This window comes from Dipodomys spectabilis, unplaced genomic scaffold, assembly GCF_019054845.1.
Source record: "Dipodomys spectabilis isolate Male_0828 unplaced genomic scaffold, ASM1905484v1 ptg000030l, whole genome shotgun sequence".
In the NCBI taxonomy this organism is placed as follows: domain Eukaryota; kingdom Metazoa; phylum Chordata; class Mammalia; order Rodentia; family Heteromyidae; genus Dipodomys; species Dipodomys spectabilis.
The window spans coordinates 11,950,332-11,967,784 of NW_024870707.1; the positions used below are offsets into that span (position 1 = coordinate 11,950,332).

At 52.7% G+C, this 17,453-nt stretch overlaps 1 protein-coding gene across 1 annotated transcript; it reads left to right on the forward strand.

Annotated features, from left to right (window-relative positions):
* Positions 1 to 372: 372 nt before the first annotated feature.
* Syt12 (synaptotagmin 12) lies at positions 373 to 12,128 on the forward strand. Its single transcript, XM_042676285.1, has 7 exons — positions 373 to 421; positions 2,823 to 3,016; positions 4,796 to 5,188; positions 7,777 to 7,992; positions 8,720 to 8,840; positions 10,418 to 10,551; positions 11,758 to 12,128. Exons 1-7 carry the CDS (start codon positions 388 to 390, stop codon positions 11,929 to 11,931), a joined length of 1,266 nt encoding a protein of 421 aa, XP_042532219.1. The 5' UTR covers positions 373 to 387; the 3' UTR covers positions 11,932 to 12,128.
* Positions 12,129 to 17,453: the final 5,325 nt, after the last annotated feature.

Genomic DNA, 17,453 nt, shown 5'->3' on the forward strand with positions numbered 1-17,453 from the left:
CAATAAAAAATTTGAAAAAAAAAAAACCACCTTTGGCCAAACACCCCTCACAGCGGACTGTGAAAACTCTAGTGGTGTCTCACGCCTGTAATCCTAGCTACTCAGGAGGTTGAGATCTGAGGATCGAGGTTCAAAGCCAGCCCAGGTGTGAAAGTCCATGAGACTCTTATCTCCAATTAACCACCAGAAAATCAGAAGTGGCGCTATGGTTCAAGTGGTAGAGCCCTAGCCTTGAGCTGAAGAGCTGAGGGACAGTGCTCAGGCCCAGAGTTCAGGCCCCACGACTGACAAAAAAAAAAAGTAGGACCTAGGGTCAGGGCTGGCGGCTCCCTAAACTCTCACTGCTGTCTCTCATTTTCCTTCTAGTCCAGCACTGAAGGGGGCATTATGGCTGTGGATGTGACAGAATATCATCTGAGCGGTGAGTCCCCCAGGCCCAACCCACCAAGGATCATGCCTGTGAGCCGAGTGCCATTACCTGCACCACTGCAACAAGCTGGGGTGGGAGGGGCCAGCCGTGATTAAGAAGAGTCAGCACCTGCCTGTGGAGGTCCAGGTTAGACTCATGGAGCGTGCAGGGCAGGTCACTCAGCCCAGGTCACTCCACCCATGGCTCCATGTGGCATAGAATTAAAGGATAACCACCATAGGTGGTGGAGAGTGCCAGGATGGAAACAAGCTGGCATCGTTTTTGATGCTGGTTCTGGGGCTTGAACTCAAGGCCTGGACTCTGTGCCTGGGATTCTTTTGCTCAAGGCTAGTGCTCTGCCACTTAAGCTACAGCTCCAGTTCGTTCATCCTTTCTTCCTTCCTTTCTTCCTTCCTTCCTTCTTCTTTCCTTTCCTTTCTTTTCTTTTTTAATTTTATTTTATTATGTATTTATTTATTTATTTATTTTTATCGGTTGTGGGGCTTGAACTCTGGGCCTGGGCACTGTTCCTCAGCTCTTCAGCTCAAGGCTAGTGCTCTACCACTTGAGCCATAGCGCCACTTCTGGTTTTCTGGTGGTTTATTGGAGATAAGAGTTTCACGGACTTTCTTGCCCAGGCTGGCTTTGAACTGCGATCCTCAGATCTCAGCCTCCTAAGTAGCTAGGATTACAGGCGTGAGCCCCCAGCACCTGGCTCTTTTTTTATTTTTTGTAGCTTATTAGAGATAAGTTTCACAGACTTCTTTGCCCAAGCTGGCTTCAAACCATGATCCTCAGATCTCAGCCTCCTGAGTAGCTAGGATGACAGGTGTGAGCCACTGGCATCCAGTTTCATATCACCTTCTTGGGGCTTTTCCTTTCCTGTCTCCAGACCTGCTCCTCTTCTGCAGCCAGGACCTGGGCTAGCTGAGGTACAGTATGAGACAGACACAAAGCTCCATCAGCCTTCTGGGACCGGTGTTGGTCATTTTGTATGTGCCTCCAAAAATATTTAAATAGCCATATGGCCCTTGACAGAAAAAATGTTTGCACCTCTGATCCCACTTCTCACATGCAGGGGGCCTGGCTCTACTTTGCCCAGCACCTGCTCAGACCTAGGGCCTTTCTTCTTACCCTCTTGCCAGGCCTATGCTGCTGTCCATCCTATCTTGGCCCTGCTGAGGCAGAATTCACAACATTCTCCAATGGCCAGACCTTTTCCCATCACACCCTGTGCTCATAGAACATTCTAGAACTTTGCCATGACTGAGCCCATAGAAAACCATAGTTTTCTTGAGCCCAGGAATGACCACAGAAGTCAGGAGTAGATAGCTTGAGTCACGGTGAGCCTCATTACCCCATCTTTCTAATTGGCTTTAGTCTGCCCCATCTCTCATCCCCACTCTGCGGTTTTGACATCAAAACTCTGTAGTTATGTCATCCTGGGGACTGGTTGAGTTTTGTTGTTGTTGTTTTTCCTTCTTAACAATGCTAGAAATGCTGCACATTGCCACCGGGCCAGCCTAATAACCTCAGTTGTCATTTTCAAAAGCCAGCGACATTCCTTCTGTGACAGCATCGAGAACCAGTCCCTTGGTCGGACCTTCGGGCAATTTCCAGAGCTCTGCTGTTATAAATAAGCATCGGTGACTCACAGGACATATAAAACTGGTGGGGAGTTTTTCTCCTTAGAAAAATTCTCCAGGATGGGATCATGAGATATGGAAGTTTCTGTTGTCACCTCCATTTTCTAGGGGAAGAAACAGAAGCCCAGAGGGCTGCTGGTGGGGCGGTGAGGAGACATTATTATTGGTAGAGCAGTGGCCTAGCATGTGAGAGGCCCTGGGTTCCATACCCGCCCTCACCGCCCACCCTGCCACCAAACTGTAATCCTAGCTATTCAGGTGGCTGAGATCTAAGGATCACAGTTCAAAGCTAGCCTGGGCAGGAAAGACTCTGATCTCTAACTGTCAAGAAAAAAAAAAAAAAAAAAAAAAAACAGCCAGTGGCTCAAGCCTGTAATCCTAGCTACTCAGGAGGCTGAGATATGAGGATTGTGGTTCAAAGCCAGCCTGAGAGACTCTTATCTCCAATTAACCACTAGAAAACCAGAAGTGGCCCTGTGGCTCAAGTGAGTTCAAGCCCCATGTCCAACAAGAAACAATACAAACAAAAAACTGGCTGGGCAGGCTCATGCCTGCAATCCTAACAACTAAAGACGCTGAGATTTGAGGATTGCTGGTTCAAAGCCACCTGGGCAGGCCCTGAGGCCAAGCCCTAGGATTGGTGCACACACACGCACGTGTGCACACACACAATCTGTTCCAAAAATAAGTATCAGTGCTGAGCAACCTGCTTCCTGGGTGTGGGTCTAGGACCACTGTACCCCACTAATGAAAGATTACCCTTACAGTCATCAAGAGCCCTCCTGGCTGGGAGGTAGGCGTCTATGCGGCCGGGGCCCTGGCGCTGCTGGGAATTGCAGCCCTGAGTCTATGGAAGCTGTGGACTTCTGGGAGCTTCCCCAGCCCCTCCCCGTTCCCCAATTATGACTACAGGTACCTTCAGCAGAAGTATGGCAAGACCTACCCGGAGGCCAGGCCAAAGGTGAGACTTCTGTCCCTGCAGGCATACACCAGAGAGCCCCTGCACCCCGACCCCCAGGCCCTCCCTCCTTTCCTTACCCCATCCTGGTTAATGTCCCCTGGGTATGGGGACCAGGCCTCCCTTGGGTCCCTGCAAATCATCCACTCCTAGCATGGTGCTAGGGACTCAAAAATTACTTCTTAGCCAGGCTTGGGTGGCTCACACCTGTAATCCTAGCTACTCAGGAGACTGAGATCTGAGGATCGCAGTTCAAAGCCAGCCTGGGCAGGAAAGTCTGTGAGACTATCTCCAGTAAACCACCCCAAAATTGAAGTGGTGCTGTGACTCAAAGTGGGAGAGCTGCCGGGCGCTGGTGGCTCACGCCTGTAATCCTAGCTACTCAGGAGGCTGAGATCTGAGGATCGCGGTTCAAAGCCAGCCCGGGCAGGAGAGACCGTGAGACTCCTATCTCCAATAAACCACCAGAAAACCGGAAGTGGCGCTGTAGCTCAAGTGGTAGAGTGCTCACCTTGAGCTGAAGAGCTGAGGGACAGCGCCCAGGCCCAGAGTTCAAGCCCCACGACCGACAAAAAAAAAAAATCAAAGTGGGAGAGCACTAGCCTTGAGCAAAAAACTTAGGAATAGCATCTAGGCCCTTAGTTCAAGCCCTAGGACTGACCAAAAATAGAAAGAGAGAGAGAGAGAGAGAGAGAGAGAGAGAGAGAGAGAAGGAGGGAGGGAGAGAGGGAGGGAGGGAGAGTGAGAAAAAAGTAGAATTTTTTTCTCTGTGTATGTCCAGGACTGGGGCTTGAACTCATGGCCTCTTATTCTCTTAGTTCTTTTTGTTCAAGGTTGGCACTCTACAACTTGACCATTTTGACATTTTGGACTAATTAAATATAAGAGTCTCAGAAGCCTGGAACTGGTGGCTCACACCTGTAATCCTAGCTACTCAGGAGGCTGAGATCTGAGGATCATGGTTCAAATCCAGCCTTGGCAGGAAAGTCTGTGAGACTCTTATCTCCAATAAACTACTAAAAAACCAGAAGCGGCACTGTGGTTCAAGTGGTAGAGCACTAGCCTTGAGCTGAAGAGCTGAGGAACAGCGCCTAGGTCCAGAGTTCAAGTCCCACCACTGACAAAAAAGAATCTCAGAGACTTTTCTGCCTGAGTTGGCTTTGAACCATGATCTTCAGATATCAGCCTCCTAAGTAGCTAGAATATAGGCATAAGCCACAGGAACTTGGCCTATAACATTATTTTGCATGAGATTTCATTTTTATGCATGAGCCATGATTTACCAAATGCCATTATAAATAATACAGTAGGTGTTTTGTATGTAAAACGGTCTTCGTTTGAGATAATGCACTTTGGACAGATGCCCAGATGCGGAAATACTAGATCACTAGATCATTTTTTAAGGCTCTCAATCTATATTGCTGAATACTTCATCATTTAACACTTGGCAGAGAATTTTTCAAACATCACTCTCCAGATTAGAGTCTCTAGTGCACTCTTATTTGGGGTGCCCAGGGGTACCAGCTCATGCTCTATTGGAAAGAGTATAAACTGGGACAACTTTTCCTAAAGAGTGTTTTAAACACATACTACAAAAGGCATCCACAGAGCCAGGTGCCAGTGGTCCGTGCCTATAATCCCAGCTATTCAGGAGACTGAGGTCTGCAGGTCACAGTTTGAAGAACATTCTGGAGGATTCTATCCCCTGGAATCTCTTTCTCATATCCTGAGACTAGATCTGAGACCCAATTATGCCCCTGTGTCTCTTTTACTCACCTCCAGCGAGTACCACCATGGACTGCCCCACGGACCAACACTCGAGGGCCGCCCAGCCGCAAAGGCAGCCTGAGCATTGAGGACACCTTCGAGACTATCAGCGAGCTGGGTCCCCTGGAGCTGATGGGCCGAGAGCTGGACCTGGCCCCTTACGGGACCCTTCGTAAGTCCCAGTCAGCTGACTCTCTGAACTCCATCTCATCTGTGAGCAACACCTTTGGGCAGGACTTCACTCTAGGCCAGGTGGAGGTGAGCATGGACTATGATGCCACTTCCCACATTCTTCACGTGGCCGTGCTTCAGGGCAAGGATCTCCTGGAGCGGGAGGAAGCCAGTTTTGAGTCCTGCTTCATGCGAGTCAGCCTGCTGCCCGACGAGCAGATCGTGGGCATTTCCCGGGTAAGTGAGGCTGGGGTGTCCAGAGGGGTGCTCTGGGAGGCATTTCTTCCCAGGATGCTGGAGGGAGTAGGCCATTCTGCAGAGCTGGGACGGTTTAGTGAAAAGACTGTTTACAGGGGTGTGTTGGGGAAGGGGTGGCTTCAGAGATGACCCGGTTCCCAGGAGGGACAGGCCACTCCAGGTCTGAGGAGAGGAGGAAAGGGGAAGGTTCGAGCTCCATAAGAAGACTGGATAGGAACTGTGCCCTTTGGTTTAGGGATGGGGTCAGCCTCCAGGGATAGTGCAGAGGAAGCCCTTAGGGAGAGACACCCTGATTTCCCTCTGGAGACCCCAGTGACTGATCCCAGCAGAAGCCAAGACTAAAGGAGCATGCTGACCCAGCCTAGGAAGGTCAGTCTGGGACCAAGAACAAAGAAAAGGAAAGCTGGGTGCAGCCTGGTGCCTGGAAGCCCGCCTGTAATCCTGAGCGTACTCAGGAAACTGAGATCTGAGGATCACAGCTTGAAGCCAGCCCCTTAGACAGGAAAGTCTAAGAGACTCTTATTTCCATTGAGCCACAAAAAGCTCAAAGTGGAACTGCCACTCAAATGGTAGAATGCCAGCCTTGAGCGGAAAGAGTTAAGGAACCGCACCACAGGCCCTGAATTAAAGCTCTTGTGCCATCAGAAAACAAAACCAAAACAGCATCACAACAAAACCAGGGAGAGATCCAACAGGGCAGGGTGAGAAGAGGCCACAACTACCCTCCAAGGCTTAGCCTTAGCCTTGACAGAGAGGACCAAACCAGGGGGAACTCCAAGCTGCCAGAAACACCAGACCAACCCAGCGATCTCTCACCAGAGTGGGAGGAGTCTAAAGACCTGTGAAGCCGAGTGTCTTCAGACTCCTCCGCAGCCCACCTGTGCCTGCTCATCTTTACCACACTACCTATTGTCTGGCAAGCCCTCAGCAATAAACCTTGCCATCCCTCCCCACCCTGTCCCCATCACAGTGGAAAGTTCTAGACTTTTGCATGGAGGGCACTGAGGGGGTGGCAGTCTAGCGGGTGATTAAGAGCCCCCACTAGATACTGACTGGGCCTGGGTTCAAATCCTAGTTCTGCCACATCCTAACAGTGTGCCCTTGGGTCCACCACTTAAAATATTTAGTGACTCAGGTTCCCCCTCTCTCCAATGGGTGTCATAATTATTGAGGAAGAGCTGGGAAGACATGGGAAGACTTTAGCCTGGTCCTTAGGAGGTACTTAGTAGTGGCTCTTAGGACCACGAAGAGCTGCTGTCAGGCCTGATCTGTGCTGTCCAGAGCCAGGGGCCTCCTGAAGGATTCTGGGTGAGTCAAGGCATGCCTTCAAGGAGGGCTGTTGCAGCAGCTGCAATCCCAGTGACACATGCCGACCGACCTGCTGCTTCACAGAGCCCGACAAATCTGTGATTCTCATCTACACCGCCCCCCCAGGACCAGGCCAACAGGACAGTATCTTAGGGCATCTTACAAATGGGGAAACTGAGGTTGGCTTTGCTTAGAAACCCCAAAGGATAAAGAGATCAGGGACCTGATCTCAGGTTTCCTGTCCTGTTCCCCATGTGTTCACGAAGCACAATGCTAGGAAAGTAGCAGGGGTTGGGGAGGGGAGGGATCCCCATGGGCAGGAGACAGCTAAGAGAGTAGGTTAGCCAGGGGAGGGAGAGATGGGCACGGAGAGCCCGAATGTCAAGGTCAGGAGCTTCCACGGGGTTTTGTTCCATGTGGCAAGGAGGCCCAGAGGAGTCTCAAACGGGATTGTGTGGCCAGTGTGGCTCTAGGGGACGCTTTAGGAGGAGTTTTCCCAGAGCCAGGCAGCCATGGAAGACTGGGGTAGGGATGGCTGAATGGAGGGAAGAGCAGGCTTTGTAGCATCAGCCAGTCCCATTATCCAGGTGGCTGCCTCCGGGCTGGGCAACACCCCCCCTGCCTCGGAGAAGGTGCCAGCAATGAGTGTTCCTCTCTAAATATCGCCAGGCAGTGACTCAGGCAGCCCCCACGGAAAGGAGAGCCACGTGGAAAGGCACCTCCCTCCCCAGGGGCAGCCCACGGCTTCCTGGGATGAGGCCAACGGCACCCAGTAGGCAGGACTGAGCTGGGAAACACAGCCTGCCCAGTTCTTGCCTAGGCGCTCTATCCATCGGTCTGTCCACGCATCCATCTATCCATCCACGCATCCGTCATCCTCTGGGTTCAACTCAGCTGTTCAGAAGGCGGGGAAATCCTTGAATGGAGACTCCACAAACAGCTGCCCTATCTCCACTGTTACCTTGGGGCTGGGTTGAGCAGATGCAAAAGAGACAGAAACGTGCACAGCCAGAACTCTGAGAGGTTCAGTGGCATCATGAGACATAAGCACAGGGATCAGATTATAGAGACTTGGAATGCCACTAGAAGGCATGGGCATTCACGGCTGAGCTACCGATGGATGGATCATTCAGCTTTGAGATTGTGAGGACAGGTGAGCCAGGCTCTGGACTCCTCCCCCAGTGCTCTCTCCCTTGTAGTAGCCTCTCAAGTCTTCTTCCTCAGTTTTGGGGCTCCCTGCATGGCTCCCTGTCTTGCAGATCCAGCGGAATGCCTACTCCATCTTCTTCGATGAGAAGTTCTCCATCCCTCTGGACCCCACAGCCCTGGAGGAGAAGAGCCTGAGGTTCTCAGTGTTTGGCATCGACGAGGACGAGCGGAATGTCAGCACCGGGGTGGTGGACTTGAAGCTGTCCGTGCTTGACCTGACGCTCCAGCCCTTCAGTGGCTGGCTCTACTTACAGGACCAGAACAAGGTACATCTCACCAGCCAGCTCGTCCACCCCGGAGGAAAACACATGTACCAGGCACTGGTGGCTCATGCCTCTAACCCTAGCTACTCAGGAGGCTGAGATCTGAGGTTCTTGATCCAAAGCCAGCCCAGGCAGGAAAGTCCCTGAGACTCTGATCTCCAATAAATAACCAAATTCGGAAGTGGAGTTGTGCCTCAAGTGGAAGAGGCACTAGCCTTGAGCAGAAAAGTTCAGGGACAACACTCACATCTAAGTGCAAGCCCTAGGACCAACACACACACACACACACACACACACACATGTGCCAAACCCCCTCAAAAACAAGCCAAAGTCAAAAGGGCTGGGGGTGTGGCTCAGATGGTAAGAGTGCCTGTTTAGTAAGCATAAGACCCTAGTACTGACTACAAGGTAAAGAACACAGAAGTTTTAAGTGCCCAGTAATTGTTAAAGCAAGTGCTGGAACTCCATTCTACTTGGATTCCTCTGTACCACTGTAATGGATCTGACAGGCAACCTGGGAACCAACTTCTAAGGCGGCGGCAGCACCTGCACCTGGCGAAGGGAGGGAGGCAGGGGGAGGGGCTGCCCTCTCTCAATCCTGCCAGCCTAGGAGCTGGGTGTAAGGAACCCCAAGAGCAGCCACTTCCTAATGGAGAAGGGAACTTCTACTGGCCCCTGGGCCCCTCAGGTCCTGGGACAGAAGCCCCATGAGCCACACCTTGTCCCCTAGGCCGCCGACGCCGTGGGTGAGATCCTGCTGTCCCTCAGCTACCTGCCCACGGCTGAGCGCCTCACGGTAGTGGTGGTGAAGGCCAAGAACCTCATCTGGACCAATGACAAGACCACAGCGGGTAAGGCTTTGGGTGGCGGGCGCCTCCATGTGGCCTGGGAAGCCACAGCCCAGCCACGGAGCTGCAGGCAGCAGGGGCAGGGCATGGGGCAGGGGTGCCCCAGCTTCAGCTGAGCTCAGTGCCTGCAAAATGGGCAGGTTAATCCAGCGGGGGACACATGAGGAAGCCTGGGAGTTCAAAGACAGCCTGCTCAGGAAGTCTATGAGACTTTATCTCCAATTAACCACCAAAAAGCAGGAAATAGAGCTGTGGCTCAAGTGGTAGAAAACTAGCCTTGAGCATAACAGCTCAGGGACAGTGCCCAGGCCCTGAATTCAAGCTCCAGGACTGGCAAAGAGAGACAGACAGACAGACAGACAGAGACAGAGAGATCCCCATTCCTAGAAACAGGATGCCACACCTCAAATGGAGGTTGAGGCCACCAGCTCTGAACAAGCACCAGGCAGGCCTAATGCCTCAGCCTTGCATAAGCCCCCAGCCCCTCTCAGAGCCCCTTGGAAGCAGCTGTAATAGATAGCCAAAACCAAAGGACTGATCTATTGGGAGTGGCCAGCCTGGGCAGCTCAGAGCCCAGTCAGGTGCATTAAGAAGTCCCAGGAAATAGCTGATGGACAGCCAGACGGCGACATGGTATTTTAGAGGCGCACGCTGTTCATTAGTCAGGCTCTGCTGCATAGGCATGGAGTGACTCAGGGTTGACATTTGTGCTCAGGCCACGTGGTAAAGGAGAAGTGCTGGATCATCGCAGCCCCCTGGAGCATCTTGTGAGGGGAACTTAATGGTTGTCAGGCCCTGAGGCAGAGCCCAGCCCTCTCCTGACTTGCCTCGTGCTTTGTGAGCCTTGGTTTTCTCATCTGTAAATTGAGACTTTCAACAATGCAGAGCAGGTCATGGTGGTGCATACTTGTAGTTTCACCTACTCTGGAAAAACTGAAGACTCCTTGAGCCTCAAGAATTCAAGACAAGGGCTAGGAAGGTGGCTCAGTAGTCGAGTGCTTGCCTAGCATGTATGAAGCCCTGGGTTCCATTCCTCAGTACCACATACCATATACACAGAAAAGGCCTCAAGTGGCGCTGTGACTCAAGTGGTAGAGTACTAGCCTTGAGCAAAAGAAGCTCAGAGGAAGAGTCCAAACCCTGAGTTCAAGTCCTAGGACTGGCAAAATAATAATAATAACTGAATTCAGTTATTATTATGCTGTGGCTCATACCTGTAATCCTAGCTACTCAAGAGGCTGACATCTGAAGATTACAGTTTGAATCTAGCCTGAACAGGAAAGTCCATTGGACTTTTTTTTTGCCAGATATGCACACATGCACATATGTGCATGCACACACACACACACACACACACACACACACACACACACACACGTAAGACAAGCATAGACAACATAGCAGGGCCCCATCTCACAATAAATTGATGAATAAATTAAATAAGAAAGACCCAACGGCAGGCTATTAGAGATAATGGCAGACCAAAGGGTTGGGAGCTAGAGGCAGTGGGCCAAAGCCAGGGAGGAAGGCTGTGCCGAGCAAACACCATGCTGTCCTCACCCCTCCACACCTGCCTACAGACCCCTTCGTCAAGGTGTACCTGCTGCAAGACGGAAGGAAGATGAGCAAAAAGAAGACAGCCACAAAAAGGGATGACCCCAACCCAGTGTTCAATGAAGCCATGATCTTCTCCGTGCCAGCCATTGTACTCCAGGTAAAGTGGGGGGAGGGGGGAAACGTCACCCCAGGACTGCTGGGCCACTGCATCCCTCAGCTTTGTTTCTCAGGACTTCCAAAGGTAGTGATGATTTCTCTCAAACTGTCACATTTTTTTTTCTTCTGCAGGCCTGAGTGTTGTCTCGGAGCGCGCGCGCGCGCGTGTGTGTGTGTGTGTGTGTGTGTGTGTGTGTGTGTTGGGGGAGGAGGGGCTTGAACTCTGGGCCTGGGCACTGTCCCTGAGCTCTTCAGCTCAAGGCAAGCACTCTACCTCTTGAGCCACAGCACCACTTCCAGTTTTCTGGTGGTTCATTGGAGATAAGAGTTTCATGGACCTAACTGCATGGACTGGCTTTGAACCATGATCCTCAGATCTCAGCCTCCTGAGTAGCTAGGATTACAGGCGTGAGCCACCGGCACCGGGCTGTCTCTGAGCTTTCCTGCTCAAGACTAGCACTCTATCACATAAGCCACAGCTCCACTTCTGGATTTTGCTGGTTCCTTGGAGGTAAGAGTCTCACAGACTTTCCTGCATGGACTGGCTTTGGACCATGATCCTCTCAGATCTCAGCCTCCTGAGTAGCTAGTGTTATAGACATGAGCCACAGGCATTGCTAAGTGTCCACTGACTGGGTGCCAGCCCTATGGGGGTTGAGGACACAAAGCAAGATGACACAGGAAGGAAAGGAAAAACTGGGCACGGTGCTTGTATCCAAAACCTTAGCTACTCAGAAGGTAGAGGCAGAGAATCACAATTGTGTGTCCAGCCTGCCCAAAGTTAGCAAGAACCGCTCTCACAACAAAGACACAGGCTGGCCAGATACTGTGGCTCACCCCTGTAATCTCAACTACTCAAGGACCGAGAGCCAAGGATCAAGGTTCAAAGCCAGCCCAGGCAAGCAAGTCTCTTAGACTCTTATCTCCAATGAACTAGCCAAAAGGCAAAAGTGGAGCTGTGGCTCCAGCCTTGAGCAAAAAAAAAAAAAAAGAAAGAAAAGAAAAAAAAAGCCAGCCAAGAAGGCTGGTCCTGAGTTCAAATGCCAGTACTGACAGCACGAGCCATTTGTTTGCCAAGTAGCTAAGGACACATTGCCTCTCTCTGATCAGAGGAATGAGTCAGGGGCTTCGCTCGACCCCACGGGCCTGGGAGTCATGAGAGCCTCCAGCTGTTCCTGGTCACCAGCACATGTCACCTCCTTCCTAGGACCTGTCTCTCCGTGTGACGGTGGCTGAGAGCAGCAGCGACGGCCGTGGGGACAACGTAGGCCATGTCATCATCGGGCCAGCGGCCAGCGGCATGGGGACCACACATTGGAACCAGATGCTGGCTACATTACGCAGGCCCGTGTCCATGTGGCACCCAGTTCGTCGAAACTAGCAGCCAGACTAGGCCAGGCGGGCAGCAGAGCCACTGGGGCCTGGCGCGAAGTCAGCTCTCTCCCACGTTCTCTCCATCGTCAAGCTGGAGCCGTGAATGCTGGGGGACTCCCCGTGGAGTCTCCATCCGCCATCTTGAATCCTGTCCAAACTGGAGTCCCGGAGCAGGTGTGGCCCTGCACGCAGGGACCCAGGGTTTCCTCCCACTAAGGGCCAGCTGTGGCTATGCCAGGACGCCGGGACTGCAGCAGACACTGGCACACGGGCCACTGTCTCAAAGTCCTCATGATCTCTGTCCCTTGGCTGCAGAAGGACTTGGACTCTTAGAACTGGCCAGCTCTCCCACCTTACTGTTATTGAAGACTTTTTGAAGAGCCAAGCACTGGCAGTGGGAACGTGAGCAAGACTTGAAGAAGCTGAGCTCAGCCAGGTGCCTGGAATCCTAGCCACTCAGGAGGTTGAGGTCTGAGGATTGCGGTTCAAAGCCAACCTGGGCAAGGAAAATCTATGAGACTCTTATCTCCAATAAACCGCCAGAAAACCGGAAGTGGCACTGTGGCTCAAGTGGCAGAGCGCTCGCCTTGAGCTGAACAGCTGAGAGACAGTGCCCAGGCCCAGAGTTCAAGCCCCACAACCGACCAAAAAAAAAGAAGAAGCTGAGATCCCCCTGCCCCAGGGCTACGTGACAGGGATGGGGGGAGGGAGGGAGGGAGGGAAGACTCTTGCACAAGGAAATTGTTGCACTTGGAGGGATGTGAGAGAACTCAGGGTCCTAGGCAGAGCGCATAGCCAAGTGAGGGCAGCGACATAAGCTTTCCTGCCAACAAGCCAGTACTTAGGCCACAGCAGCGGGGAACAGAGTCTCTCTTTGGGCAGAAGAAGAGCAGTAGAGACCCAGGCCCATCCAGAAGACTCAGGCCCCGTGGAAGCTCAAATTTTGCCTTCCCTGGGCCTTAACCATCACAAGAGCCAGAAATCCCAAGAGGCAGACAAGTTGTGGGATTGGATCCCTGCCAAGGGACCAACGGGACAAAGCTCTGCGAGGATTGGCTGGGAATAGACAGGCCTCAGCCAGGCCTAACTCCAGCCCTCAAGACACAGTGTCCTCCTTCAAGATCACTAAAACTGTGGCCTCAGGGACACGTGGCTTCAGCCTGATGGCTAGAGAGGGGCCAGGGGGGGGGGGGGGAGGGGGGGATGGGAAATCGGGCCCCCAGGGGGTCCTGCCTAGGAGCCAAAGGGGCTGGGCTGCATGCTTCCCTCCCGAGTTGGTCTTTAGCATCCAGTTTAGTTGGAATCAGGGTGTCAGATTTTTCTAGGTGCCACGGGATGAGGGGGTGGCCGGCAGCTGACAAAGACAATCTCAGAAAAGCAGAGCTCCCTGCCCTTCACCTTGGAGGTGGGCAGGGACGCGGCGCCTGTGTGATTAGGGGCTGGTGGAGGCGGGCTGTGCAGAGCTCGGCTCACAGGTGGGGTGAGGGGCACTCCGCTGACTCCCAGCCTTGGTCCTGGTGAGCTATGGAGACCCAAGGACTGGTCATCAGTGCACTGAGACAGGGGCCAGCACAGGCACTCAGAGAGAAGGATCACGAGACTGGTGGCCATCCTGGGACCCTTCCTGACCCCAGGCTGCCTGTCCTGTGGCCGGCACCAGGAAGTCCGCACGACCAGGGCACGTGCATGGCGGGGTGAGCCTTTGCAGCTTGAAACCTCCTCCTTCCCCTACTCCTTACCCAGAGGCTTTGCAAGAGCTGGCCCCACCTTCCCACCGTCTCCGCCCCTCGTCCTCTCATTCTAAGTGCATGAACTGTTGACTGTGTATCCAGGATGGCTGTGGTGGGGACCGAGAATGCTGACTGGGATGATTCTAGAACCAAAATAAAGCTGGGGCAGGGAGAGGACTTCCAGGGAGCCCTGCCCCATTCCGTCACCTTTGTTGCTTCTCTAAGAACCAGGATCCCAGGATTCATGGGCGACAGTGTGTACCACTGAGGCCCAGGGGTAACATCACAAGGTCCAATGCCATCAGGGTACCATCAGCTCCACAGAAGGGCTGCTGGGCCAGGCCTGACTGGAGGGTGGTGACAGGGAAACTAAGGAAGGCTTCCTGGCGATGACACTCAGCTGTCTTCAAGACCAAAAGAAGCAGGTCAGGTGGATAAAATAGAAAAAGCACCAGGTGAGCCAGGTGCCAGTGGCTCACGCCTGTAATCATAGCTACTCAGGAGGCTGAGATCTTAGGATCACAGTTCAAAGCCAGCCCGGGCAGGAAAGGCCGTGAGACTCTTATCTCCAATTAAAAAAAACCACTAGAAAACCAGAAGTGGCGCTGTGGCTCACGCAGTAGGGTGCTCGCCTTGAGCTGAAGAGTGCAGGGACCGTGCCCAAGCCCAGAGTTCAAGCTCCACAACTGACAGAAAGAAAGAAGGGCTGGAAAGGTGGCTCAGTGGTAGAGCGCTTGCCTTGCATGCCTGAGGCCCTAGGTTCGATTCCTCAGCACCACATAAGCAAAAAGAAAAAAAAAGCTGGAAGTGGTGCTGTGGCTCAAGTGGTAGAGCGCTAGCCTTGAGCTAAAAAGCTGAGGGACAGCGCCCAGGCCAAGAGTTCAGGCCCCACGACCGGACCCAAAAAACAGGAAGGAAGGAAGGAAGGGAAAGAGAAAGGGCACCAGGTGCTGGTGCTCACACCCGTAATCTTAGCTGCTCAGGAGGCAGAGATCTGAAGATCACAGTTTGAAGCCAGCCCAGGCAGAAAAGTTCATTAGACTTATCTCCAATTAACCACCAGAAAAACAGAAGTAAAAACTATGGCTGAAATGAGACAGTCTCAGCCTTAAGTGAAATAAACCAAGAGAGAATGAGACTCTGAGTTCAAGTCCCAGTATCTGCACCAAAAAAAAAAAAAAAGACAGGAATATGGGTGCTAGCGGCTCACCCTATAATCAATCCTACTTTCTCAAGATGCTGAGATCTGAGGACTGTATTTTGAAGCCAACCTGGGCAGAAAAGTCGGTGAGATGCTTCTCTCCAATGAACTTCCAAAAAATTCAGAAGTGGTAGAGCAAAAAAAGGCTCAAGGACAGTGGCCAGGCCAAGTTCAACACAGGACCAGCACGCACGCGCGCGCACGCACACACACACACACACACACACAGCCTGCATAAGCACTGAGGTGAAGCTATGAGGCACTGGGCTCCTCTGTCCATTCAGTCCAGGCTGTCCCATCCCCCAGCAAGACCAACAGAGGCGAGACAGCGAGAAAAGCAGGGCAGGTGGTGCTGGTGCTGTGGGTCCTGTACACAGGTGGTTGTGCTGTGGGTCTCTTCTGTCTAGACCTGCGTCTGCTGCTTCCTTGCTGTCTGTGTGCCACAGTCCCTCCCTTCCCAGGGCCTCTGTCCCCAATGTAGAGAATGAGAGTGGTGGACAGGGTAAACCAGTCAAAGTTGGAGCATCTCTGACTTTAGGGATTGTGTGGATGGTTCTGTAATCCAAGGCCCTGTCTGGATTGGAGGACCTGCTCCTAAGGTGCAGGACCACATATCTGAGGTTCTGTATTCTAGCATGCACACCCCAGCCCACAAATCAGGACCCCAATCCATCATCCCCAGAGCAGGAAGTCCTGGTAGAGACCAGAGAGGCCACACGGGGGCAGCAGAAAGCCAAATGGCCTCAGCCAAGGACCGAGGGGATAGTGTTGGCAGAAAAATGGGGTAGAGGGTCGGAGACTAGGGTTATGTCCTTCGAGCAGCTGGAAGGGGGGCAGTTGTCTGAGACCTCCATGATGAAGCCATGTGTTCTGTGCATTCATTTTGGCAAGCATTTATTCCCTCATTCATTTCTTCAGTTTGTTTCTCCTCCTATTTTTTTGGTGCCAGTATTGGAGCTCAAACTCAGGGCCTCATCCTGCCACTTATGTACTTAAAGCTGATACTTCACCACTTGAACCACAGCTCCCCTCCAGCTTTTTTTTTCTTTTGGTGGTTCACTGGAGATAGAGTCTCACGGGCTTGCCTGCCCAGGCTGGCCTTGAACCTCCATCCTTACACCTCAGCCTCCTGAGTAGCTAGGAGCCACCAGCATCCAGCTCTTCTTTCTTTGCTCCTTTCCTCCATTCCCCACTCTGTCCTTTTCCTTCCCTTCCCTTGTTAATCCAGCCAGGTTTCACTAGACCTAACACCCAGAACCACAACTGGTGGCTAAAGTCCAGTGATGAATCATCTGAGGTGGTTGTGACCTGGCTGGGCCTGGCCAATGCTGTTGAGCACCCTCTTCTCACCCTCCCCCCGCCCCCATCATCTGGAAGAAGGCACAACGTGGCAGAAATGCATGCGGCTTGGCTGCTGCCTCTGATCTTCTGGGGTCCTCAGGACAATAGACTCTAGGCAGGACCCATAAAGAACTGTGAGCTTGGGGCCTCCAGAAGGCTAAGTCACCCACAGGCCGGAAATCAACAGTAAAAACAACATTCAGTTCTCTGGCCAGGCAGACTGTGTGACCCAGGGCCGCCTCCACACTCCACAAATAAACCTCTGCAAAACTGTGGTCCAGAGCCCAGCCATGTCTGAGAATGAGGACATTTCCTGCCAGCCAGGGCAGGCTGTCATGGCCTAGTGACTAGGAGCCTAACTTTTGCTTGGTTGGCACTCTACCACTTGAGTCACACCTCACTTCCAGCTTTGCTTTTTTGCTCATTATTTTGGAGGCTGAATCTCACAGACTTTTTTTGTTTAGGCTGGCTTCAAACCATAGATTCAGATCCGATTCCCAAGTAGCCTGGATTACAGGCGTGAGCCACTGGTACTGACTTAGCCTGCCTTTCACAGGATACAGCATTGAGCAGCTGGTTTTGACACCCAGAGACCACATCCTGGCTCCCCTTCTTGGGGTCACACCTAGGTCCACATTTCAGTTTGGCCTTTTACTAGCTGCTAAGGTTCTACAAGAGGCTTGCGTCTCTAGGCCTTGGGTAACTCATCTAGTGGGGTACCATCCCCACTGCCTGGTGGCCCGCGCCAGCCCTACACTCACAACTCATGAATGGCGTTATTAGGACACTGTAAAGTGTGACAGCAATCCAGTGTGTCATTACAGCGATTATCTCTATAGCAACCAAGGCTTGGGCCCGCCTCTCAGCGACTCCGCCCTCATTCCAGCCCCACCTGTCTTGCCACTTGGCTGAGTGACAGCACGCGTGATGACGAGGCAGACAGCTGATTGTGGGACTCAGGGCCCCACCACACCGTGGGGCCGGAGCCACACACCCAGCCCCGATGCCAAGCCCTGCCCAGCCCTCCAGCAGTTTCGGGGAGGAAAAGGCTCCTGAAGGGTGGAGCTAGCCTGAGCTTTCCTCCACCCTAGTGAGGAGGGTCTGGCTGCAGTTAGGCACAGATGACACCCTACCTCTGAGTGAGCCCCCGCCGGCACAGCCTCCGCTCCCGGCTGCCTCCGGCCTCCTGGCACCACGGTGAAGGCCAAAAGAGGCTGAGGGTGCTGTGTCACCTGCTCAGCTGGGAATGTCATGCGC

Bases quoted from the DNA above. Each gene is read 5' to 3' on its own strand.
- Syt12 (XM_042676285.1), top strand. From the start codon at position 388: ATGGCTGTGGATGTGACAGAATATCATCTGAGCG. The intron at 3,017-4,795 runs GTGAGACTTCTG...ACTCACCTCCAG, and splicing joins ACCCGGAGGCCAGGCCAAAG to CGAGTACCACCATGGACTGC. The intron at 10,552-11,757 runs GTAAAGTGGGGG...CCTCCTTCCTAG, and splicing joins TGCCAGCCATTGTACTCCAG to GACCTGTCTCTCCGTGTGAC.